Source organism: Portunus trituberculatus, chromosome 38 (assembly GCF_017591435.1).
Source record: "Portunus trituberculatus isolate SZX2019 chromosome 38, ASM1759143v1, whole genome shotgun sequence".
In the NCBI taxonomy this organism is placed as follows: domain Eukaryota; kingdom Metazoa; phylum Arthropoda; class Malacostraca; order Decapoda; family Portunidae; genus Portunus; species Portunus trituberculatus.
This window is the reverse complement of record NC_059292.1, coordinates 760,307-786,393: the sequence shown is the minus strand read 5'-3', so window position 1 is coordinate 786,393 and position 26,087 is coordinate 760,307. Positions and strand designations below refer to the sequence as shown.

The following is a 26,087-nucleotide window of genomic DNA, read 5'->3' as shown; positions in this document are numbered from 1 at the left end:
TGATGTCACCAGCACAGTGTAAGTGGTTAATATTCTCAAATAACAACTTTGTTAATATAACTCGTGGATAGTTCTCTGAATTACTGGCGAGACCGAGATGACTATGAGTATATAGGATAGCACACAGAAGGAAATAACCACGAAAACACATATTTAAGCAACAAAATAAGCTCACGGATGAAAAGAAAGAAGAATTATTGAACATATAGAAGCAAAATACTTCGGATGAATAATTAGAGAAAAACAAGAGAATAAATTTGGGGAAATACAAATCCATGAATCTGAAAAGACTGTTAAGATCGTGCATTTTCTGCAAACAAAGAAGTATTCCTATTTGAGAAGCGTGTGCCTTCTATGTGATACACTCAGCTGTTCTGCAATGGAACTGTCACTCACCTTGCAAATGTACCTGTCCAGACCGAAAGGCCTCACACATTCGGCATTTACATCACATTGCTTTCCGTCAGGACAGAGGCCAGTCCCGTTTCTGCAGCCCAATGTCTGGTTACCCACGAAGCCTGCCCGGCACTGCCCGCAGTAATACGACCCCTGGAACACACCACCCGGTCTTACTCTCCACATTACTATCTATCACAAGATTTCTCTCTCTCTCTCTCTCTCTCTCTCTCTCTCTCTCTCTCTCTCTCTCTCTCTCTCTCTCTCTCTCTCTCTCTCTCTCTCTCTCTCTCTCTCTCTCTCTCTCTCTCTCTCTATATATATATATATATATATATATATATATATATATATATATATATATATATATATCTCACCTCGGTGTTCACACACTGTGAGTTGTCCACACAGCCGCCGTTCCTGCCATCGTTACACTCGTTGATGTCGTAGCACCGTTGTTGGTTGAGGCGAGCGAACTCGATGCCGATGCCCTGCAGACCCACTGACCCCGTGAAGCCTGGCGGGCACGACTCGCACCTGAACCCTGGTGACAGGTTGGTGCACCTCACCCGTGGATCACAAGGGAAGGCCAGATCACACTGGGGAGGGAGGCAGCCATGAGTATTGCAGGTCCTTCAGGCAGTAAAGCATAGTAGTGTATTACCTCCTAAGAAATCAATGAACGCCTAACATGAGGCTGCATTTATGTGTTGTACATAGACAGATAAATAAACAAATTTAGTTTCATCCCCTCATCGTTATCATGAAAAATATGTATGAACATTATTACAACATATATATTGCAATGAATTGCAATGTATTAGACATGTGTGTAGAGAGAATGTCCTCCCACGAACAGGTGAGCATACTACGGGTGCGGGCACACCCACGCCCCGTATGAGCCAGTCCGCGCAGAGCCTCTCACCTCGTCGATGTCTTCGCACTTCTCCCCATCGCCCGTCAGGCCGCTGGGACACGGGCCGCAGCGGTAGAAGGGCTCGTTGTTGATGGCGCTGCAACGCACGCCGGGGTAGCAAGGGTTGGGTTCGCACGCGTTGATGTACGAGCAGGTGTGGCCGTCTCCAGACTGGCCGATGGGGCAGGGACCGCACCGGTACCCGTCAACCGTGTCCACGCACCGCACACCTGTCCACCAGTGGTAAGATGGAGGGTCAGGCACTGCATCTCATGGCACTCTCATATGCACCAAACTCTCCGTTGAAAAGTGTCGAAGCTCTAAGTACAATCTGACATGTCTCTTAATTCAAATAACATTAACTGGTACAAATAAAGTAGCAGACACAAGCCATTTGGAGCAGCAAGCAGCGAAGGTGAACCTCACACAGTGGATTCAGGTTACAGTGAATCCAAATTGATGAAAATGAAAGTGCAGGGCGGAACTCACCCGGGGCGCAGGGCTGGTCGTCGCAGGTGGTGCCCGGGACGCAGGTGTAGCCGTCGCCCACGTAGTTCCTAGGACACGCCCCACATCGCGCGCCCTCAGGGCCCCGGTAACAGTCCACGCCGGGGTAGCAAGGGCTAGGCGAGCAGGGATTCGTGTCTGTGCCACGACGCACCACGCTGTTAGTACCTCGGCCACTGAACGCTTGTGGCACATGTCACACCACTATCTCTCCCCCCCTCCCCCACCACACCACCTCACACTGCTCTACTGGAGCTTGTATGTAAATCAAGTTTACTTACTGATCAATGCTGCGATGGATCTGAAACTACATTAGTACAGTGAGACAACACCCATGCCCAGGAGCTCTGCCTCACCCTGATAAGCCACACGGGGCCAGCCGCGCCAGACACTGCCTGCCTGCCCTCAATTCTTAATATTTCATCATTATGTGAGGACCATCTTAGTAATGATTCACTTTAAATACTTCCTGCAAAGGTTTATCCATATTCAATAAACTAACAATAAAGGTGAACAGATATAAAAAAAAATATATATATCAGTATATTTATAAATTCAGATCTTGACATCATCTTCATTTCAAGCTCATCTATCATCGTTATTTCTCTTAATTCGAAATTCATCTCCAGCCCTTACAGAACTCTGTCCTCTCCCTACACGCTGTCCAAGCAACAGCAAGGCTCCAAAGCATCCCCGCCCTGCGCCTGTAAGCACTACGAGTATAAGAATCAAGTGGTTATTATCAATACTTGATGTCATTTCAACCAGAGTCCTAGTGTCTGCACTGCTCTGCAGTCTATCAGCGACTCAGTAATACCCAGGAGGTTGCCATCTCCAGCTCGGCAGAATTCTATGCACACGAGATATGCATGAAAATTGTGGTAAAGGGAAAAAAATCAGTGTCACATGTAAGGATTTGTCTACAAAGTACAAACACACACACACACACACACACACACACACACACACACACACACACACACACACACACACACACACACACACACACACACACACACACACACACACACACACACACACACACACACACACACACACACACACTTTTTTAAACAAAGATACCCATTGAAAAACAAAAAAATATATACACTGGAAAGTGAAGGCCAAGATGGTTCATACTGCCAGTGACCTGAGCGTCACATGTGTTATGTGATGTCACGGTGTGTTTTGGAGCTACGTAACATTTTGACTCATGTCTCATTCTATTACAGAATGTAATTTCAAAACCACCATGCTTTTAGACATGTTATTTACAACAAGCAAGTCTTCCTCACTTTTTAGGAGACCTGCAATCAGTCCATCAGGTTGACTAACAATTCAGGAGTAAAAAGCAGGCTTAAGACAGAAGGCAACCAAGATGCAAAGGTCACATATAGACACATATGAGACAATAAGGCAGGAAAGTGACAGTCTAAAAGAAATAAAGAGATAAAAAGCGGGCTTAAGATAGACGGCAAGCAAGATGCATAGATAGACAAACACAAAATAATAAGACTAAAAAGTGAAATGTTAAGAAAAAGAGAAATGTAAGAAAAAATATTTTCAGTTGCACTAGGTCTGCGATAACTGTCAATACTGATTGTATCTATATGTAATTATAGTCAGAGAAAAGTGAGAAGAGGATCCCAATCCATAACATGCGATACGAGAGTGTTCGTGGGTTGCCCACTTGCCAGCTGTATCTCTGTCTGCGCTACACCCTTGCCCTGTGCCCCAGCATCGAGGGCCTCGGCACAACTTGCACCATTGTAATGTATGAATTACCTACACAGTGTTATGAGGATGTTGAACAGAAACTAGAATTTCAATTCAGCATGTTTTACTAAAGTTTAAAACATCCTACTGAATATGTCATTGCTAATAAGCCACCTAAGTAAAATACAAGAACCTCACCAACAGTTCACTGAACTACGACCTCTAACGTGAGTGAAGCAAAAGCGATACTTCAGTCACGTTGCACAGAGCATGAAAGCTTTGTCACTCACTGAAGCTTCTCAGCTGGCCCTTCCCTCGCGTTGTTAACTAGCGGCTAGGGTAGGCAGTACACATCCTGGGTGGGATGGATCGCTCACAGATTAGTGAAATGCGTCACTTCCACCATCAAGCAAGGAAGCCAAAGAAAAGCAGACACGCCAAACGAATGTCTTCCCAGGGAACATTGAGCAACTCCCACTACTCTTTACTCTTGAAACATTCCAGTCAGGCAAATGGGTTCACCCGGATCAGTGGAGAGCCTTAGCGCTCAGGCCTGGGCCCCTTAACCACCTGTGAGCACAACTTACTACTACCCAACATGCCAAGCTCTGATCTCTCCGTAAACTCACTAACATGTAATGCATTAATGCCCAGCAATACCAAACTCATCACACTACGCGCCCCTGACACGGCGGTGTCGTGCCGCGACGCGAGGAAAGAAATACTAGAACAGAACGGCTCATCGGCCAAAGCGGCTGTTCCTACCCGGTTTGCAGGCCTCGCAGTTGAGCAGGGCGTCGCGTAGCAGAGCAGTCTCCTCCCTCTGTGGGCCAAGCGAACATAAATATTAGAAATGTAGTGAAATTAAAACAATCCAAGTGGATTATATATATATATATATATATATATATATATATATATATATATATATATATATATATATATATATATATATATATATATGTAGATAGATACACACACACACACACACACACACACACACACACACACACACACACACACTCACTCTAACATCGGACCTACTCGTATACATCTATACGCAAGTATTTGTGGGTGTTGTGAATAATATTACACCTTTTTCTATTTAGATCAAAACAGTCATCTCAGAGTTGGAGATGCGGTGCTCGGGCCAGACTTAACACAGACGGACGCATGCACTGTGTGCACTATGTAGGATGCCATTAATCAAGCAAGTCTCCCGTGAGGGCGTCCTAATGAACAACTCCAACGTCCGTCTGGCGCCGCCCGCCCCGTGACGCACGTACCTGGGTCTGGATCTCTGTCTGTAGCTCCTTGATGGTCTCAATCAGCTCAGCGATGGTCTTGATCAGCTGGGTGTCTGAGGACCGAGGAACGTCGCCTGTCACTAAACCTTACAGTATTACTCTATTTACTTAATTGTATCACCAGAAATGCTGGGTGAGTGTAACCTGCCACTGAATATTATCTTAGATGCTCAACCTACTGTTTGAGTGTCAAGGTGGTGTGCCAATCTCGGAAATAACGAAAAAAAAAAAAAATCTTATCACTACGTATACTATGCCATCATACTATTCCTCTACATTTGATTCTAATGTAGAGCAATATCAACTATAATCATTGACATAGTACTGCGTATCGTCAAAACTACAGTATATGTGAGCTTTGTATTACAGTTACGTATTCTAATAAGTAAGTAGTTGGATATCTGGTATGTCTGGTCTTGTTAGCCTAGCACAGTGGCCATTACATCAAAGTGGCACACGGAAGGCAACACACTGACCATCTAACGCGACCCTATCACCCAACCCGGTGAAGCATCACTGCTTTAGAGCTTTGTTGTAATGATGACATGCAACTTTATCATTATTCCTTTTTTCTGAACTAAATATGTTACGAACTGAATGTTCACGATATTTCTTTTAAACAAACTGTCTTTCTATTTCAAGAGAATATTGTATAGTACAGTGTAAAGACATTCAACGAAATACAGTGAATATTAATAATGTGTGCCCAAAATAGATAAATTAATTGATTGATAGATAGATAACTAAAAACAGACGCCGCTAACGACGCAGCCAGTGCTGGAGTTACTTACTGGTCTCATCATCGTGCAGGATGGGGATGTCTCCTGCAAGGAATCAAAAGAATCTTCGTCAGTATAAATGAGTCACGACACGTGGCGGTGTGGTGAGTGTGTTGGGTGGCTGCACGCCAGGCAGGGCTGGGCGCCACGGTCTGGCACTGTGTTGCACGCTGCCCCACTACCTAGTGCCTCGCAACAAGAACCTGCTTCATAATACTTCATGTTCAATCATCAGACTACAATTCTAGATGGGGACAACTTTACTTTTCCACAGTATATACATTGTTTATCTTCATATATATATATATATATATATATATATATATATATATATATATATATATATATATATATATATATATATATATAAAGTCAAAGTTATAAATGTACATTTAGTTTTATGCAAGTGTGAATAGTAACAAGCTGTCATGCAGGTTAGCTCTTGGATGTGACATTAAACAACATTCATTCATAGTGATGTGGAGTTACTGCTCTTTCATCTAGTGATGCAAATGAATTATGGGTCATTAACATGTGCATTAATCCTGCATCACAATGCTGAGGCCGATTTCCTTTCCGTCACGACACGGTTCATGCTGAGTGACAGCACGTGACAGAGCGCACAACTCCACCATCACGGAGGACACTGTTACTGTCGCAGCACGGTGCAGGCAGGAAGCACGGCGGCTATGACGTCGGCTGTGCGGGTTCTTTCAGGAAGCCATGCCTCGAGGACCACTACAGCACAGTCCAGGGTACTGCAGCGTGAAGACCAGCTGGGCTTATATACAGAGGAATTGCATTGCTGGTTGTCGAGCTTGGTGCGGCCAAGATTTGTTTCTCAGATCGAAATATGGTGGACTGAAGTAAAGGATGGAGAAAGAAAGATGCCATGCAAATGCAGAAGCCACCGTTGGCTAAGGTAGCACGACATGCCCGGGCCTTACCTCGGTCGGGAGGGGCGATGGGCTGCGTGAAAGTGGGGCAAGGTTCCCCGTACTGGAGATTCTGACACCTCACCGCTGGGAGCGGCGGGAGAGAGGGAGGATTGGTCACTGGGTTGCATTTTAGGATCAAGCAAGGTCGCTGCTCTTCCAGGCACTGCCCACACGCCCGCGCAGCGGCCACAAACTTGTACCAGCGGTGTGAGACATTTCTTTAACGTATTATAATAACCCTCATCTGTACGGGCACGCTCGAGGTAGCGGGCGTGGTGGGCGGTGCTTTAGAAGAGCTGCGTGGCAGGGAGCGCCACGCTACATACCACAGGCAATGAACACAAACCACTATACTCGTCACGGGCCAGGCATACACGGGCCACCATTACATCCAGACAGTTTATTGCAAAGTTTATCAAATGTTTTCAGATTATAATATATATATATATATATATATATATATATATATATATATATATATATATATATATATATATATATATATATATATATAATTCACTTGAAGACTTCTGGAACACGAGAGCTGTGTGGGTGTTGATGAGAAATACGTTCGTGTGGTACACAAGGTTTAGGTTTCCTCCATTACTTCATGTAGCGCCGTTGCATTTACGTGTATGGCGCTGTGCTCTTATGCAGCAATTCGTCATCCTAGAGCCTTGGCTCAGCGCGGGTTTGTCTGAGCGTTTGGACTGAGTAACGCAGTGCGGAGAAGGATTAGTTATGCAACATCTTCACTTGACGCGAAGAAATTTGCCTTATGGTCAAATGATCAGTAATGATGTAGGTGTGTGCTCACTATCATCATCACCAAGATGTCACTAAGTCTAGGAATTTATTATCACATATGGAATAAACATGTACAGTACTATGCACGAATGTGTTTATTGTTTCTTTTTTTTTTCCTGATTCTGGTATATCAGCAATACTGAAACCGTACAGCCACTCCAGACATCTGTAGTGATTCAGAACTTTCCTTTGTTTACACGTATGGTGTCTGTTACGACGCCTGTAGATATGTGAGCCGATTGTTAATGTAGTGCGTCAGCCACTGCACATGTTTGACATTCTGCTATTCTGTGGTTATTTTCTTTCTGGACCCGAGAGTTCCCAAGGCAGCCGTTGCACAAAGTTTTCTGTGCCTCCGCAGCCTGTGTCGCGTAGACCTTTTGTTTCTTCGGACAGTGTCACGAAAGCTGATCCGAAAACTTTGATTATAGGCATACAGTGCTCAGGCTCTGATTATACTGCGTTTAGTACTACTACTACTACTACTGCTACTACTACTACTACTACTACTACTACTACTACGAGAGAGAGAGAGAGAGAGAGAGAGAGAGAGAGAGAGAGAGAGAGAGAGAGAAATATACTCTGACGACTTAATTAACTCACTTAATTAAATCAGATCACCAGGTCTGTGCGTGGTGCTGCTGGTGCATGAAAAGTTTGAAATGCTGTAGTGTTGCCATCTTTCATCAAGACTAGATTAAGGTTTCCAGAAAGCTGGTCTGGGCCACATTATGATACCCAAGGCGACGCTGCTGCACGACACGAGTCCAGGAGAGAATTGAGAGACATATAATAAATTGTACCATAAATAAGCAGTGATCTTCTTGTCGCCAGGCGGTGAAGGAAGGGAATGAGGCTGCAGGTGTCAGAGGACGTGACGCCAAACATCCGCTCCTCACCCAACACTCTTCCACGCACAACGGTTACTGTCTTCTAAGTGTTTTCTTGTTTAACCTTTCAGTGTTGATAATAAAGAGGTAAGCAGTGAATTCAGATTATGCTATAGCGAAAAAAATAATCTACCAGTATTTCTTTGATTTCTACTTGTTTCCTTATGTACCCTTCCAGAATCTTTCAGTGGTGTGTAAACGCTGAGCTCATAATAAGGAAGTAAGTAGCGCGTTTAAACTATCCCATGACGAGAAACTAACCTGCTAATATCTTTCTTGAGAACACTTTAAGGAATCACCAAAACCGCGGCACTGGGACAACAAAGCGATAAAAAAAAAGACACTGACAGAGCCACAATAAACCTTAAACAACAGAGCGCATGTAGAGATTCGCCATTGTTTCTCAGAAGCTTCCCACTCTCCGGAGCTTCACTGCAGTCGTTATCAGGAAACACACACAAAAACACTAATGTCTAAATCTAGCCAAACATTATAAACAGATTCCTACCATCACTCTTATTTTCTTCTACAATGTTAAGATTAATGTTGCTAATACGCAGGTTCAGTAAACTAATGAATTTGTTAATATTTTGGTTCACTGCTGTGTGTTTGGTGTACTAAAATGTGTGTGTGTGTGTGTGTGTGTGTGTGTGTGTGTGTGTGTGTGTGTGTGTGTGTGTGTGTGGTGTAGGCGGGGAGAAGGGAAGCAATGAAGGTGTGGTGTGTGGACCAGAGGACAAGGGGACGAGGGTGGCTGGCTGGTGGCAACTGGCCGAACGTCGGTAGAAGGATAAAAATAAATGGATGTATGAATTACACGAGAGAGAGAGAGAGAGAGAGAGAGAGAGAGAGAGAGAGAGAGAGAGAGAAGAAGTATGAACGAATAAATCAAACGAAACAGTGCATGTAAAACAGACTGCATGAAGGTAAGGTTGGTTTAGACTGCAAGTAAGAATGATGTAACGATATCAAAAGAACAGGAAAATCAATTGAAAGACTGGTAATGTGTGTGTGTGTGTGTGTGTGTGTGTGTGTGTGTGTGTGTGTGTGTGTGTGTGTGTGTGTGTGTGTGTGTGTGTGTGTGTGTGTGTGTGTATACTATCCTTACCTCTGCGATAAGTGTACACCTCGTTGGCTTGGGCTTGCACTGGGTTAGGGTCTCGCTCGCCTCCGTCGTTCTCAGGGCAGCCCATCTTCTGCAGCAGTTCCAGCAGTGTTGCTTGCCAGTCCAGGGTGACCTCCACGTGTCGGTCATGGTACTGCAAGGGGAGAGAAAACTAGCTTGTAAACATATATCATTTCACTTCCTTCCCTCGCTTGTAAACTCATCTCAGTTCCCTCACTTCACTTCTCTTGTAAGCTTAATCTCACTTCTATTATTCTCCTTCCCGCTTGTAAACTCATTCCAGTTCTCTCACTTCACTTCGCTTGTAAACGTAATCTCACTTCTATTATTTTAACTTCCCGCTTGCAAACTCACAATTTCCTCACTTCACTCACTTCTCTTGCTTATAAACGTAATATCACTTCCTTCACTTCCTTTACTTTCCTTCTCTCTTGCAATCTTATCACAATTCCCCGCCTTAACTCACTTCCCGAGCCTGTAAACGTAATATCAGCTCCCTTACTTTTCTTTCTTTCCTTTTGGCTTGTTAACTTGTCTCAACTCTGAAAGGCGCAGAACCAGGAAGCAGGAAGGCGGAACTTCGTGCAGTGATCTCCAGTGTTTGAGTAGAGGCAGCTGTTTCATCACCGACATTTCTTTAGGAGTGGCAAATTAGCGAGTTTCTCTCTCTCTCTCTCTCTCTCTCTCTCTCTCTCTCTCTCTCTCTCTCTCTCTCTCTCTCTCTCTCTCTCTCTCTCTCTCTCTCTCTCTCTCTCTCTCTCTCTCTCTCTCTCGATTGTTTCCTTTACGCATAGATAAGTAACAATGGGAGGTATTTCATTACAATTACCAATACATGCACACCTGTTACATATGTACGCTTTTGTTGTAATCCGAGGGTATACAAGGCAAGATATTTCCTCTCTCCACTCCTTGAGACACACGTGTTGTCTTAGAAAAATTACTGAAAAAAAAAAAAAAAAAACGTGACTCTCCCGAAAACAAACAAATTTACAGCTGACTGAAATTTCGCTGCGCCATGCTCCCTTTGTTGTATCGCCTGCAGCACGCCTCGCCCACTGAACGGTTGCTCATTCAGAGAGAGGAGAAAACCAGAACAAAAAGAAATAGCGAGTGAAAATAACTGATCAACTAAGAGATAAGTGTAAATGTGCAGGGTCACCAAGCATACAGACACACACACACACAAAAAAAAAAAAAAAAAGTTAAATAAGAATATAAGCAAATCAAATTAAATAGAACAAATATATACAGATACACACACAAACGTATGACATCAGCCATCTAATCCACTTCGTTTTGTTTTCTTTCATATCAAATTATCACCCACCCAAACCACCCACTCACCCACACACACACACACACACACACACACACACACACACACACACACACACACACACACCCTTATTACACAGAGCACATAAGCAATAATGGCGGCTCAAATCAAAACCGTAAGAGATATTTGATTTTTTTTCTTTTTACGGTTAGATTTGTTGTAGCAAGATTATCACGTTTTGCTTGCTTATCGTGACCTCGTGGTGGTGGTGGTAGTGGTGGTGGTGGTAGTGGTGGTGGTGGTGGTGGTGGTGGTGATGGTGATGGTGGTGGTTGTGGTGGTAGTTGGGAAAAGATCCATCTTCAAGAGGATCACCGATGTGTGTGTGTGTGTGTGTGTGTGTGTGTGTGTACGCATCTCCGCCTTACTTGTTGCCACACCTCACGCCTCCTGTTCTCCTCCCAGCCGCAGTGTTTGGCGCGGACCCTTTCACCCTGCATGCTCTCCCTCCCTCGCTGCTTGCTACAGTAGCCACTCTCTCTCTTACTCTTCGCTTTTGAAACTCACTTTAGAGACACATGTTTATCAATAATGAACTCTGAAACTGCTAGATTCATTAAGCAAACAAAGGAAAAAACTCAGAAGGAAACATCTTATAGCAATTATTTCCAATCTTTTTTCTTTTGATCTAAGAAGAGCACTAGCTTAGGGCAACAAAAAGAGGCGCCAGTCTCTACAAGTTTCTGAAGTAAAACGTTCCTCTTGCAAACAAACTCTAATCACATATTTTCCACAGCATATACAAATGGACGTCATTCATTCATCATCGTCATCATCAAAGGTCGGTGCCTTCACAAGACCCAGAGACGCCAGGCCCTAATGACGGCGGCATCTGCTTCCTCTTCCTGCAGTGAGGTGTGAGGGAATACGAGTCACAGCCGCATTCCTGCCTCTCTTCCTCCATCACACTACTGCCTGACCTCGTCCTCGTTTCCTCCTTTCTTGGCCGTCATCACAAGGACTCGGGGACGGAGCATCAACCCCTGACGTCACGCCCCACCCAACGCCCCTCCCCGCGAGTCACCGACCCTTGGAAAGCTTCACGAAACATCGCATCATCTTCTTAATGTTTGTGCATTCTTTTAATCGTCGTCTCCTCTCTCCTTTTGCCTGATGACCTTAAAACTCTGGTATTTCTTGCCGCTTCAGGGTGAGGTCAATTTTTCCGATGACGCCATGGCAGGACTTTACGCAGCCGTCGGGCCAGCGTGTGTTATAACTATCAACATTGTTTTGCATCATTACGTTCTCACTTAAGGCTTTGAGTTTCGTTAGGTGCTCCGGTCAGGAAAAGCGCTGCATACCTCGAGTGTCCTGTGACGTGACGATGTAGGGAACACAGATAACACAAGTGCATTGCTGGAATTCTGGAACTCACTGGAAGAAAGTAAGACAGTACAAAAGAAGGACTGGAAGGACTGCAGGAGGAGGAGGAGGAGGAGGAGGAGGAGGAGGAGGAGGAGGAGGAGGAGAAGAAGAAGAAGAAGAAGAAGAAGAAGAAGAAGAAGAAGAAGAAGAAGAAGAAGAAGAAGAAGAAGAAGAAGAAGAAGAAGAAGAAGAAGAAGAAGAAGAAGAAGAAGAAGAAGAAGAAGAAGAAGAAGAAGAAGAAGAAGAAGAAGAAGAAGAAGAAGAAGAAGAAGAAGAAGAAGAAGAAGAAGAAGAAGAAGAAGAAGAAGAAGAAGAAGAAGAAGAAGAAGAAGAAGAAGAAGAAGAAGAAGAAGAAGAAGAAGAAGAAGAAGAAGAAGAAGGAAGAAGAAGGAGGAGGAGAGAAAAAGAAGAAAGAAAAAAGTAAGAAAAAAGAAAAAGAAAGAAAAAAAGCAAGCAAGAAAGGAAAGAAAGGAGGAAAAAAGAGCGAAAACGAGAAAAAGGAAAAGAAAAAAATAAGTCACAGAAACACGAACCATCTCACTAATACCCCAAACTTAACCAATGAACGACACATCACCTTGACAACTATGCTAAAAACTCCATCACATCTCTTGCTTCCCACGTATACCGGAGTCCCATTAAGGCCCTCATCAGTCATCACACTTGTCATCCCCCACTCGCATTGTTTTCTTTTGTTTCGTTGTATTTTCTCCTAATGTTAGTGTATAATTACTGTTAAACTATCATTGCAGTCATGAAAACATCCTTAACTCCTTCAGTAATAGGATGCATTTTTGCCTTGAGGTCTGGATATAATTAGACGATTTTATTTGCATTAGGAAGGGTCTATGGAGGTCAGAAGATTAATGGACAAAGTTTTTACAATTTTAATCCCAACATATGTTTCTGAAGCTGTATGAAATTGACAAATAGTAAGCAAAATGAATAAGAAAACACGTCCTGGTACTGAAGGAGTTAAAAGACTTTCCTCGTCAAGACTGCTTTCCAAATATTAAATTGATGTAGGTCGCGGAGGGAGGAAAGGGTGTCGGTGACAGAATCTCCGTGCACCAATAGAACTCAGAACTGAATACCTTATGGTAAGACTTGGTACCATTAAGACTGTCCTAATTTCTACTGAGTGGTAATAACTGTGTGTGTGTGTGTGTGTGTGTGTGTGTGTGTGTGTGTGTGTGTGTGTGTGTGTGTGTGTGTGTGTCAATGGTTAGGTACAGATGGTTCATCAAGTCATGTTTTCTAAATCTCATGCACATTTTCTATTTGTAAGGATATGGACAAACGAGAGAGAGAGAGAGAGAGAGAGAGAGAGAGAGAGAGAGAGAGAGAGAGAATATCAACCTCCCGCTAACGCACATTTGGCAAAGCATTTCTCAGACAAAGCCATCGCGTGTTTTGCTCTGATGACACACGCCTCCTCGCCCGCCATGAGGCAACAACCAACCACTCTTTTTCTATCACTGTTGCTTTCTTCTTTTGTGTGTGTGTGTGTGTGTGTGTGTGTGTGTGTGTGTGAAATGCTGCTCACCACACGTTAACTTCATTCTATTTCCCTGTATGGGTTATTATTCATCTTCCGAGCGGCGGTGATATGGGTGGTGGTTGTGATGATGGCTATGCAAATGCTGGTAAGGATGTTGGTGGTGGTAATGCTTTTGTTGATCACGATGTCGATGATGTAAGAGATGGTGGTGGTGACAGTAGTGGTAGTGGGGGGTGCGACACTGAAAGGATGTAACCTCTGTGCTGTCCTCCATAGTGTCCTGCATGAACGAGATGATGAAATAACCGGCCACAGCGTCTTTTAGGCCATGACAGGTGCATCTCGACGGCTGCTGGCGGCTGTCACTTAGAGGCGCTGAGAGGAGTGACGAGGTGAAGGTGGGGCAGTGAGGAGGGGCGAGTGAGGAGGGAACAGTTATACAGAGTGACAAAGGAGGTCAGGGGATCGCAGTCACATGGCCCAGTGGGTAGATGTCACCAGTCACTCGCCAGCGGTCATTACACAGCGTTCACTTGTCCTTGCTTTTCATTTCATTTCAGTCTGGTACGCGTGGTGACACCTTAATGTTCTATGTTCCTGTGTGTGTGTGTGTGTGTGTGTGTGTGTGTGTGTGTGTGTGTGTGTGTGTAATTCACCTCGGTCGCCTACTGGTCACCCAGCCAGTCTTCCCCATTACGGAGCGAGCTCAGAGCTCATAGACCGATCTTCGGGTAGGACTGAGACCACAACACACTCCACACACCGGGAAAGCGAGGCCACAACCCCTCGAGTTACATCCCGTACCTATTTACTGCTAGGTGAACACACCCCACACATTAAGAGGCTTGCCCATTTGCCTCGCCGCGCCGGGACTCGAACCCGGCCCTCTCGATTGTGAGTTGAGCATGCTAACCACTACACTACGCGGTGTGTGTGTGTGTAATTCACTGTTTGATCTGCTGCAGTCTCTGACGAGACAGCCAGACGTTACCCTACGGAACGAGCTCAGAGCTCATTATTTCCGATCTTGGGATAGGTCTGAGACCAGGCACACAACACACACCGGGACAACAAGGTCACAACTCCTCGATTTACATCCCGTACCTACTCACTGCTAGGTGAACAGGGGCTACACGTGAAAGGAGACACACCCAAATATCTCCACCCGGCCGGGGAAACGAATCCCGGTCATCTGGCTTGTGAAGCCAGCGCTCTAACCACTGAGCTACCGGGCCGTGTGTGTGTGTGTGTGTGTGTGTGTGTGTGTGTGTGTGCGTAAATTCCTCCCCCGCTACGGAAGTGGTGTCGGTAGGGAGGCAGGTGTGGTGGCAGCTTCGCCCTCGTGCGTTGCGGTACCGCCAAAGTACCCTAAAACAGCAAGCGACGCACCTGTTCACCACAAACTACTCGAAACGTGTCACCCTCTCCGCCAAACACTCCCACCCACACCTGTCTTACCGCGCACCACCCGTTGCCAGCCTGCCCATTTACACTTCATGAATGTCAATCGTTCACACCACCCCCATCAACTCACACCCAGACACTCCCCAACACAAGCCACAGTAACGCATCACTATTCCAAACACTAACAGAAACTTAAGCCACAATGGTAACAGCACGTAAAAGCATTCCTCCTTAAAACGTCATGGATACCAAACAGTCACGTATACTCGTATGTCCGTTCCTCGTGACAGTTAGCGACTCGTTCGGTAGCGTGAGGCGGTGGCGGCGGAGGGCGAGTGGCAGCGGCGCAGGGTGTTGGGTGGCGAAGGGAAGCAGGAGATGGTGAAGCGATTAAGGCACAGCGATGATGGACGAGTGGAGGAGAAACACGCGGGCTGGTGAGGACCGTGATGATGGCAGGGGCGAGAATCAACACACAGAGAGAGAGAGAGAGAGAGAGAGAGAGAGAGAGAGAGAATGTGGTATGTAATTAATAATACCGTACTAAAAAAATATACCTTAATCATAAATAGTATAAAGCAAACTGAACTAACTAGCTTAATTTCGAGCTTAGATGCACAAACTCTCTCTCTCTCTCTCTCTCTCTCTCTCTCTCTCTCTCTCTCTCTCTCTCTCGGAAGCACCCTCTGAACTGCACCCGCCGCGCCAATCTGCCATCTGGTGCTTGGCTATCTTCCCTGGACAAACAAGGTCTTCACGCCTGTCCGTCACCACACCAGTCACTCTTACTTTCTCCCTCGCCATCGGGAGATCCTATCGCCGCCGCTGCCTACCCCCACCACCCCCCACCGGCCTACTTCTACTTGCCTAACCGAAACTACGTAACCCGAACGAAACGATGTTGAGTTGCGATTACGAACACGCGGTATTTCGCCACGACTCACACTCATGACTCCAGCTTTATTGCCTTACATATGACGTAAAGGGACGGAAAAAGTATGTGAGATTTCTTCGTAAAGCTGTCCCAAGTTTCACCATTACAAGCGATGTGGGAGGAGTGAAATGTGAGGTTTTGACCTAAAATCAACGGAAGATGAGAACTGTATTGATCGTTTGTGATTAATTTGATATCAAGACTACAACTGCCTTCGTAGTGTAACGATATGACTGCTGATTAGAGAGTGACGCGTTATTATACGTACTTGGGTATCTATCTTACCATGCTATAAACTCTAATAACATGGATAGCTGCAAGAATCTAAGAAGCATACACGTGACAATCCCTGCTTTAAATATACACTCCTATACCCATCTATCACCTCTATCTATAAACTCATCTATTCTTTATTGACTCAACTACGGAAACTATTCGACCTCAATTAACTCACTGTACAAAATTGTATGTTTCGAAATCACTAGTATACTGAAATTCTCGTATATTTCATTCAGTGTATGAAGTAACAGTGGTCAAGGAACGGCGGACATAATTTTAAAACGTTTCGTCCTCGCATCATGATAACTTTTCACACGATTAATGAGTTATTGTGTTTCTTAAGATTATATTTATAGAAACTATAATAGACAGCATTGCAGCACCAGAACCTATACTACAGAAGTTAAACGGGACAAAAACACACACATCACCTAAAAAACAGAACCTTGAGGCACCAGAACCTATACTAGACTACGAGAATAGAACTAAAACGGGACAAAAAAAACACACACGACCAAGAAAAACACCATTACAGCACCAGAACCTATACTACACCACAAGAATAGAAGTAAATTGGGCAAAAACACACACAGCACCAAGAGAAACAGAACATTGCAGTGCCAGAACCTATGCAGCACCTCCAGAAACCTATACGTAGTGCGTTGACCTGACCTACTGCACTGGCACGGCACACGTTTCGAGGCCCAGCTCGGGGAGTCCTCGCGAGTGCTGGGACGCGAATCACAACACGCGGGAAGATGCGGCCCGCCCACTGAGTTATGAGGCCGAGGTGGCGGGAGGGGTGAACGGGAGGCCAGTGTGTGTGTGTGTGTGTGTGTGCTGATGAAAGGAATTACAAAAAAAAAAGGAGGAAAGAGAGAGAGAGAGAGAGAGAGAGAGAGAGAGAGAGAGAGAGAGAGAGAGAGATTGGGGATGTTGGCGGTGACACACACACACACACACACACACACACACACACACACACACACACACACACACACACACACACACACACACAAACAGGCAAGCAGGCAGTGCTGCTGCGAGAAAAGATGTCATCTCAATTTTTTTCTCTTGGCTCCATTACCTCTGCACTTTATCATTGCTATTGTTATTATCATTATTATTATTATTATTATTATTATTATTATTATTATTATTATTATCATTACTGTTGTTATTATCAATATCATCATTATCATTACTATTATTACTATTATTATTATTATTATTATTATTATTATTATAATTATTATCATTATTATTATCATTATTATCATTGTTATTGTTTTTACTACTACTACTACTACTACTACTACTACTACTCTCTCTCTCTCTCTCTCTCTCTCTCTCTCTCTCTCTCTCTCTCTCTCTCTCGTGCCGTCATTCTATCCTGGCACACCTCCTCAAGAAGCTGACGGTCTTTATCACCTTTAGTGTTTCACATCCTGTTACCAAGACGCTGTTTCTCCTCCACTTCGCTGCTGCTGCTGCTGCTGCTGCTGCTGCTGCCGCCGCACTCCTCTCGTCTCTTCGCTGCCTCAACACATTATTCTCCCTCATGCACCAGCGGCCTTGTTCTCTCATTGTCTTCCTCATCTACTATTACTACCTGTTATTCTGCTCATACCCACGAGTCTCTGATTTTTTTTTCTATTACTAGTGTCGTGTTCATCTGTCATCGTCATCATCACCTTCATCATCCTCATCATCCTCATCATTATCATTATCGTCATCATTGTTTTCAACCAGTCGGGATTCAAACTATTTTTCTTTTCCCTGTCTTTATCTCGGAGAATCTCTATCATAGGACAACAAAGAAAACGGAGCAAAAAGACTCATTGAAATGCTAATCCCCGAAGAAAATGTCAAAAAGAATCGTCCAAAATTAAATGATAAGTGTCTAGAAACCTCTCTCTTGAAAAAGCTGAGTTGTCATTCTACTATATACTGCTAAAACAACCCCCCCCTTCTCTCTCTCTCTCTCTCTCTCTCTCTCTCTCTCTCTCTCTCTCTCTCTCTCTCTCTCTCTCTCTCTCTCTCTCTCTCTCTCAATAAGGCAGCCTGACCTTGCTCCTCCTACACATCACGGCAGTCTGACTTTCCCTCTTCATTCAAAGTAAGTGTGGCACTCCTCTTCCTCTCCTCCCTCGCCGTGATGTTTGAGGCGTGATAGCTCTTTCCGCTTGGCACGACCGTGAGAGAGAGAGAGAGAGAGAGAGAGAGAGAGAGAGAGAGAGAGAATGGCAATGGGCTGAGGGTGGCGGTTAAAATATGGAAGTCGCCTTTAATCTTCTGGTGTCGGAAGTGTTGGCTGGGGCTGCTAGGTACATTAACCCTCCTCCCCCCTTCACTGCCTTCCCTTCTACGCTCTCATTTTTCTTCAGTTCGACCCTTTATGCAATTTACCTCGTTAGATTTCGCTGTATTCCGTTGTGTTCGGCGTGGCGTAGCAAGCTGACTGATCTGCTTCAGCGCTTCAGCCTAAGAACAATCAACATCCACGCCTGCCCCACGCTCCTCTCAAGTGAAGAAGTGTCCAATGGGAAAAAAAATTGCTTTAGACAAACTAAGACATGACATTAAATCTCAACGTTGCGCCAGGCACTTCGCGAGGCTCGCCATCACCATTATGGTGTTACACGCTCATGTTACTGCATCGCCACCATTGTGCTCCCGAGAAAAATCTTACTTTATCTTCATAGAGGAAGCGTTCCCCAGGCAAGACGAGACTCACATTATCTTAAGAAAAAACATTTTCACACGTAGTTAGAAAAAAGTGTTCTTCTTAATAATTTCAGGAAGAGCATCTCCCCATGCAGTGTGATGGTCATCGTGAATCAGTGGAGGCTCGTCCTTCCGCCTTAAAGAAATGCCAACATAGGCGCGCGGAGCAAGTCGTCTCGGCTCGCAGCTAACAACAGCTAACGACTTCAATGCACGAACACGTCCTGGACCTAAAGTGAGCGCCACTGAACATACCATAAGCACACACATCATCTCTCAAGCAGCGTCGAGTTCTCAGAAGCTGGAGGCACCAGGAGCAAGACGTGCATACAGAAGCTCAAGAAATAAGAGGAGGGTAAGGAGCACGTGGCTCTTGGTGACACAAGTTGTTGCACAACGAGAGTGCCTTCTTATCAATTAATCACTTTACCGCCTTGCTCCTGGTGTGTGTGCGACAGATTTCGGTCTGCCCTGCCTCGCCTCTCGCGCCACTGCCACATCCGGATTCCTCACATTAAGCTCCGTGAGAAACCACTTGTGACGTCACTCACGATGATTACTCATGTGTGTTGATTCATTCACCTCTTTTTTTTTTCTATCTGCCTACAACTAAGCAAATATTCTCTTAGTATTTGGGAAGCATGAAGGAAAGCCTGAAGCCACAAAAGGAATCTGAGAGGTAGTGGCGATGCGTGGGAAAGGTCACGCCAGCCATGCCAAGGCCAGGGTCGTCCGGCCTGCCATAACAAACACTCTCCATTGCCTCCCACGCGTTCAATCGTCTGTGTTGTTACAGGATCAAATAAAGTCATGTAATCTGGCTTTGTATTCACCATTATGTCATGAGGGTCATAATGCTGCGCTGTGCTGCTCCGCTGTGTTTGTTTTATGACTATGAGGGAATGCGGCATGTAAGTGTTTATTCTGGCCAATGCATTTCTAAAAGTCTAGCAGTGACAGACATGTACCTTAGAAATCATTATTTAAAAATGCATGTAATAATAAATTTCTGCCTTCATGTTATAATAATTCTTGAATATGAATGAAACAGGAAAGCGGTATTTGTAGAAGTTCAGCTCACAAATACTGCTGACAGCACTTGCGCACACAGAAAATGTATACAAGCTGGGGTGGGCTGGATACGCCCTGCTCCACCCCACGTTTCCTCGCCTCTCCAGGCTACTCACCGCTCGAAGAGCCTCGGCGCTGCCACTGTCCGCCATCTCCCGCGGAGTCCACGGCAGGTTGACGGAGCCTTGCAGCCGACAGTTGACGTAAACGCTGGCATGCTTCTCCGCCTGGTCCACCACCAGTAGCAAGGACCTCAGCGCCGTGTTACCGGCCACTGCCGGTGCTGCCAGCCGCTGGGTTTCCTTCACCCCGTTGGTTATAGCGTTTATTGTCACTGAGGATAGAACATCAGTAGAAAGCATTAGCACATCATCTTCACTTTGGGCTTAGGTGTCTCTGATATGAAAGTTTCCTGTCCCTGGCGATACAAACAACACAGCCACCAGTGAAGGACAGGATGGAGAGATGCATTTCAGACACTCGTGTTCCCAGCTAGCTCCACGCGAGGCTACATTTCTTTGGATGCTAACTGTCTCACTCAAAGGTTGCACAACCCGAGGTGTTTATGATGTATCTATATCCTCTCAACATGCTGTCATCATTCATCACACAGCATCTTTGAAAATAAAAGATGCCCTATCTGAAAGATCATGATTTTCTTATTTTCCAAAACGCTGAAAGAAATGTCGATTGTGTGACGAGATTTAACATTTCCAGTAGCAAAAGGAGATATTTTTTGGTTCACTCCACAGGCACTTGTGCGATCAAAAATATATTACTATTGTCAACATCCTATTGCATTCTATTCAAACAATCTGTACTGTCCCAGCGAGCGTCACACATATGTGTGTATATATATATATATATATATATATATATATATATATATATATATATATATATATATATATATATATATATATACATATATAACTGAACTGCTGAAGATAAACATTGAATCTTTCTTTCTGAATTGCAAACGTTTTCAACTCTCTATTCAATATATGCACCAACGCACCAAATAAATTAGATAATGAGAATCTGACGTTAAAAGATGAATATTATAATTTGTTCTCATTCCAATGTTTTGCAATCATTCACACACGTGGCCTTGACTCAGCCTGTCCCGCTGCATGAAGCACGATACGCCTGAGCTACAAGGCCACTGCAACATCTCATTAACTCAATTATCCGATAACCTCGTCAAGATTCATTAGCGTGATATGAAAAAACATTAAAGTGTTATCGTAAAAAGTGAATTAACACTAATTAAAACTCATACACTTACCATAAAACATAATATAATGAGACAACGTGTTGCCCGGCAGATTATCAACGAATATCCTGTGTCAGTGAGATATTATACTGTTCGTATTTAACTCATTGTAGTGCGCAGGACTGCAAGCTATCCTTGTGTGTGTGTGTGTGTGTGTGTGTGTGTGTGTGTGTGTGTGTGTGTGTGTGTGTGTGTGTGTGTGTGTGTGTGTGTGTGTGTGTGTGTGTGTGTGTGTACGTTTTTCACAGGACCGAACCGAACACGACACTCATGTGAGGCCAAATATGGTCCCAAGAAAGCCTTTCGTCACTTCTCTCCCATCCTCCCCGGCCCTCTCCCCTCACCCCTCATTCCCTCCCAAAGACCAAGTGACCGGGACCCTGCTGCGAAACCAAGAGGGGAGGGGAGGCGCAGGCGAATGAGGCAGAGGAGTAGCAGCGGAGGGGAGCAAGACATAGTGGCGGTCACTTGACGCCAACACAAGCAGGCGGGGACAGGAACACTCGAGGCTCATCATGAAAAGGTCCCTTGCGTTTTTAGAGGTACTCGACACCTCCATTTGTTCTTCCACATGACACGAGAGAGGAACGAGCCACCATGTGTGTGTGTGTGTGTGTGTGTGTGTGTGTGTGTGTGTGTGTGTGTGTGTTATAACAAAATTGTGTCTCAGACCAGACAGAACGACGCTCAGGACACACACACACACACACACCGCGTAGTGTAGTGGTTAGCACGCTCGACTCACAATCGAGAGGGCCGGGTTCGAGCCCCGGTAAGCGGCGAGGCAAATGGGCAAGCCTCTTAATGTGTGGCTCCTGTTCACCTAGCAGTAAATAGGTACGGGATGTAACTCGAGGGGTGTGTGTGGAGTGTGTTAATGTGGTCTCAGTCCTACCAGAAGATCGGTCTATGAGCTCTGAGCTCGCTCTGCAATGGGGAAGACTGGCTGGGTGACCAGCAGACGACCGAGGTGAATTACACACACACACACACACACACACACACACATATATATATATATATATATATATATATATATATATATATATATATATATATATATATATATATATATATATATATATATATATATATATATATATATATATATATATATATATATATATATATATATATATATATATATATATATATATATATATATATATATATATATATATATATATATATATATATATATATATATATATATATATATATATATATATATATATATATATATATATATATATATATATATATATATATATATATATATATATATATATATATATATAGAGAGAGAGAGAGAGAGAGAGAGAGAGAGAGAGAGAGAGAGAGAGAGAGAGAGAGAGAGAGAGAGAGCCATAACAGGGTATTGTTTCACGCATGAGGAATTTCGCTGTCACTTCTTGAAGGAATGTTCATGGAAACAAGATTCAATGACTGCGTAAACAAACAATGTACAGACTAATTGCTTTGTTTACCCTTCACCCTGTGTGTGTGTGTGTGTGTGTGTGTGTGTGTGTGTGTGTGTGTGTGTGTGTGTGTGTAATTCACCTTGGTCGCCTACTGGTCACCCAGCCAGTCTTCCCCATTACAGAGTGAGCTTAGAGCTCATAGACCAATCTTCGGGTAGGACTGAGACCACAACACACTCCACACACCGGGAAAGCGAGGCCACAACCCCTCGAGTTACATCCCGTACCTATTTACTGCTAGGTGAACAGGGGCCAAACATTAAGAGGCTTGCCCATTTGCCTCGCCGCTTTCCGGGACTCGAACCCGGGCCTCTCGATTGTGAGTCGAGCGTGCTAACCACTACATTACGCGGTGTGTGTGTGTGTGTGTGTGTGTGTGTGTGTGTGTGTGTCATCACCCTGGCCAGTAGACAGATGACTAGGCTTACTCGGGGTGCGGGGGTGTGCCTGTGAAAGTGATCGAGGGCGGAGTGTCGACGTGAGTGTGGGCGCGGTGCTCGGGAGGGAGGGAAGGAGGGATGGAATGAAGAGGGAAGAAGGGAAGAAAGGAAAAAGAGGAGGAGAAGGAGGAGGAGGAGGAGGAGGAGGAGGAGGAGGAGGAGGAGGAGGAGGAGGAGGAGGAGGGTACAGAGAATTTAAGAGGCGGACAGATTAAGGGGGGCTCCTTAATATACCTAACCTCCCGCACTACTAGGAAGAAAGAAAGAGAGAGTGGGAGAGAGAAAGAGAGAAAACCTGCTGCTATGTGTCCCCCGTCCCTGCCCTCTCTCTCTCTCTCTCTCTCTCTCTCTCTCTCTCTCTCTCTCTCTCTCTCTCTCTCTCTCTCTCATTTCCTTGTTCCTCGTCTTTGTTTGCATTGCTCTTCTTACTCTTGCCCCACACTCACTTCCTTCTCCTCTCCGCCCCGCCACTCACACGTCGCCAGAGAGAGAGAGAGAGAGAGAGAGAGAGAGAGAGAGAGAGAGAGAGATTCAAATGTATGACAAATGGAAATAGAAAACAGACTCACGATATTTGTTCAGATTTCAAAGTTTATGTTTGTGGTGCTCTTGAGATCACCATTATCATTATTATTATTTTCTTTCTCTCTTCTTTCTCTTCTTTTTCTTTTCTGCATTTGTATTATTGTTCAGGCTATTTCGTGCTCCCATTTTTAAGGACCTGTCCCCGTTTTCTTTGTGACCTGAAGTGCTGTGCGGGAGGGTTGGGGGAGGGGATGGATGGGGGAGAAGTGGAGGGGAGGAGAGTAGTTTGGTGAGGTCCTGAGTATTTCTGCAACAATTTCACTGGACATTTTGTTTAATGTCTTTGTCAAGGTATAATTCTTTTGTGATGTCTGAAATGCCTTGTGTTTTCTTCTTTTTTTTCTCAATATTATCCTCTCTCTCTCTCTCTCTCTCTCTCTCTCTCTCTCTCTCTCTCTCTCTCTCTCTCTCTCTCTCTCTATCTATCTCTCTTCATCTATCTATCTATCTATCTACGAATACATCTCACACACACACACACACACACACACACACACACACACACACACACACACACACACGCACGCACTTATACTGTATATCACCTACTTTCTCACCAGTTCCACCTTTCCTCTCACTCGTCACTTGAAATATGCCGGTAAGAACCAAACACACACACACACACACACACACACACACACACACACACACACACACACCTCTAATAAACAAGACAATCACCCTACCTTTACATTTCACCCTTCGGATCCAATCAGGCTTAAGTCTCACGGCATTAAATCGAAGGCCTTCTAATCAAATCACTTTCCTAAGATTAGTTTATATAAGGTGTTCCTAAGGGGTCAATATTATAGGTCACCAAACAGGAGGTCCACGCGTCAGTTCATCGTTCCAGGTCACCAAACAGCCGCGGAAGGGGTAGAATGAGTGGTCAGTCACTCCACACGCGGAGCCAAATATGTACAAGTCTCTGTGCTGGAGGTGACGCCCTGCTCCCCCCGTCCTCCTCCCATCCCCGTGCCCTTTGTCCTCTGTTCCCCTTCCACGCCTCTCTGCCCTCACTCTCTGTCCTTTCATTCCTTGCTTCTTTCACCTCAAGCCCTCAACACTGCTCCCTGCCTCACTCGCCCCTCCCGCCGCTCCTCCACCTCCTTCTCCTCACTCTCTGGAATCTGAACCATGCTCTGAAACACTTCTGCGCCGCACTTACACTATTTCAAAAGGCTCCAGTTGACGCTACATGGATTTTCAAAGGTGTTTTTAAGGATGTAGTGACAGATTAACGAGAATTTTCATATTATTAGAAAGATAAATAGTTTTGGGAACCTGACTAATCATCTATGTGGTGAGAGAGGAAAGCTTTTCTGAATACGAACCTCTGTCGTTTCATACCTTGTTTCTCAACACTATATTCTCTGCTCCCCTCCCTCCGCCCACCGCGCTGACCCCTGCATCTTCCTCAGCCTCTTTCAGCCACCCGCCGGTCTTGTGTCTTCAGGAGCGCCGTTGATTAATGTGCCGCGTGTAGGTAATGTATGTGTGTGCAGGCACTGAGGCATGCTGACATGTAAATACTCACACATGTGGCCTCCTCCTACCCCAGCCTCCACCATCAAGCAGACAATAGAAATGAATATCATACACACAAGATAAATCACGCTATCATAAATAATATTTTCATAGAGAGAGGGACACAAGCACACGGTGTTTATCACACAGCAGTAAGGAGGACAAGACAACATGGAAATACAAGCGAGAGAGAGAGAGAGAGAGAGAGAGAGAAGACTGACAAGACTGTAAAAGACAGGCTGAGAAACAAACAGAGGCGGCGACTCACCCTGGCCCAGCACACGGTCGAGGGCCAATGAGAAGCGACTGTGTCCTGGGAAGGCGAGGGAGAGGAGGACCTGCAGGCTGCCTGTCCTCCTTGGGGGCCTCACCCCCATGAAACTGAAGAAGAGCGTGTCCTCGCGCACCGCAGCACGTGCAGAGGACGTCAGTGCTGTAAGGGAATGGAAGAAAGGCACGGTTATTTTATCTATTTTTTTCAGCAAATGTTGACAGGCAAGAGTTGTAACATAAGGAAAAACACAACCAAAATGTTGAAGTTTCACAGGACAAAGGTCAGTTTACTTAAGTTCAGAGCTCACTTTCTGTGATTTTGTGGAGATATTATTCAACACTGAAAATACAAGGAGTTCCTTTTTGCATCTGCAAGCTTTTGTTTGCTCAAAAACGCAACATGTTACATAATCCGCTTCAGAGAGAGAGAGAGAGAGAGAGAGAGAGAGTGTGTGTGTGTGTGTGTGTACTGTTTCAGCAGCAGTGTGGCCGCCGCTGCT

General features: G+C 44.8%; 1 protein-coding gene across 4 annotated transcripts in view; it reads right to left on the bottom strand.

Annotated features, from left to right (window-relative positions):
• The window catches only part of LOC123515199 (cartilage oligomeric matrix protein-like), a 52,991-nt gene that overhangs the window by 10,094 nt on the left and 16,810 nt on the right, over positions 1-26,087 (bottom strand). For 2 of the 4 annotated variants that reach the window (XM_045273721.1, XM_045273723.1), the window contains 11 exons: positions 25,583-25,747; positions 20,122-20,339; positions 9,365-9,515; positions 6,569-6,643; positions 5,634-5,666; positions 4,822-4,895; positions 4,301-4,358; positions 1,802-1,957; positions 1,322-1,542; positions 774-995; positions 397-549 (listed from right to left, as the gene is read on the bottom strand). In XM_045273721.1, the coding sequence (XP_045129656.1) occupies positions 397-549; positions 774-995; positions 1,322-1,542; positions 1,802-1,957; positions 4,301-4,358; positions 4,822-4,895; positions 5,634-5,666; positions 6,569-6,643; positions 9,365-9,515; positions 20,122-20,339; positions 25,583-25,747 (1,526 nt within the window). The remainder of the gene's footprint in view (positions 1-396; positions 550-773; positions 996-1,321; positions 1,543-1,801; positions 1,958-4,300; positions 4,359-4,821; positions 4,896-5,633; positions 5,667-6,568; positions 6,644-9,364; positions 9,516-20,121; positions 20,340-25,582; positions 25,748-26,087) is intronic. The other 2 variants (XM_045273722.1, XM_045273724.1) reach the window with 1 other exon arrangement.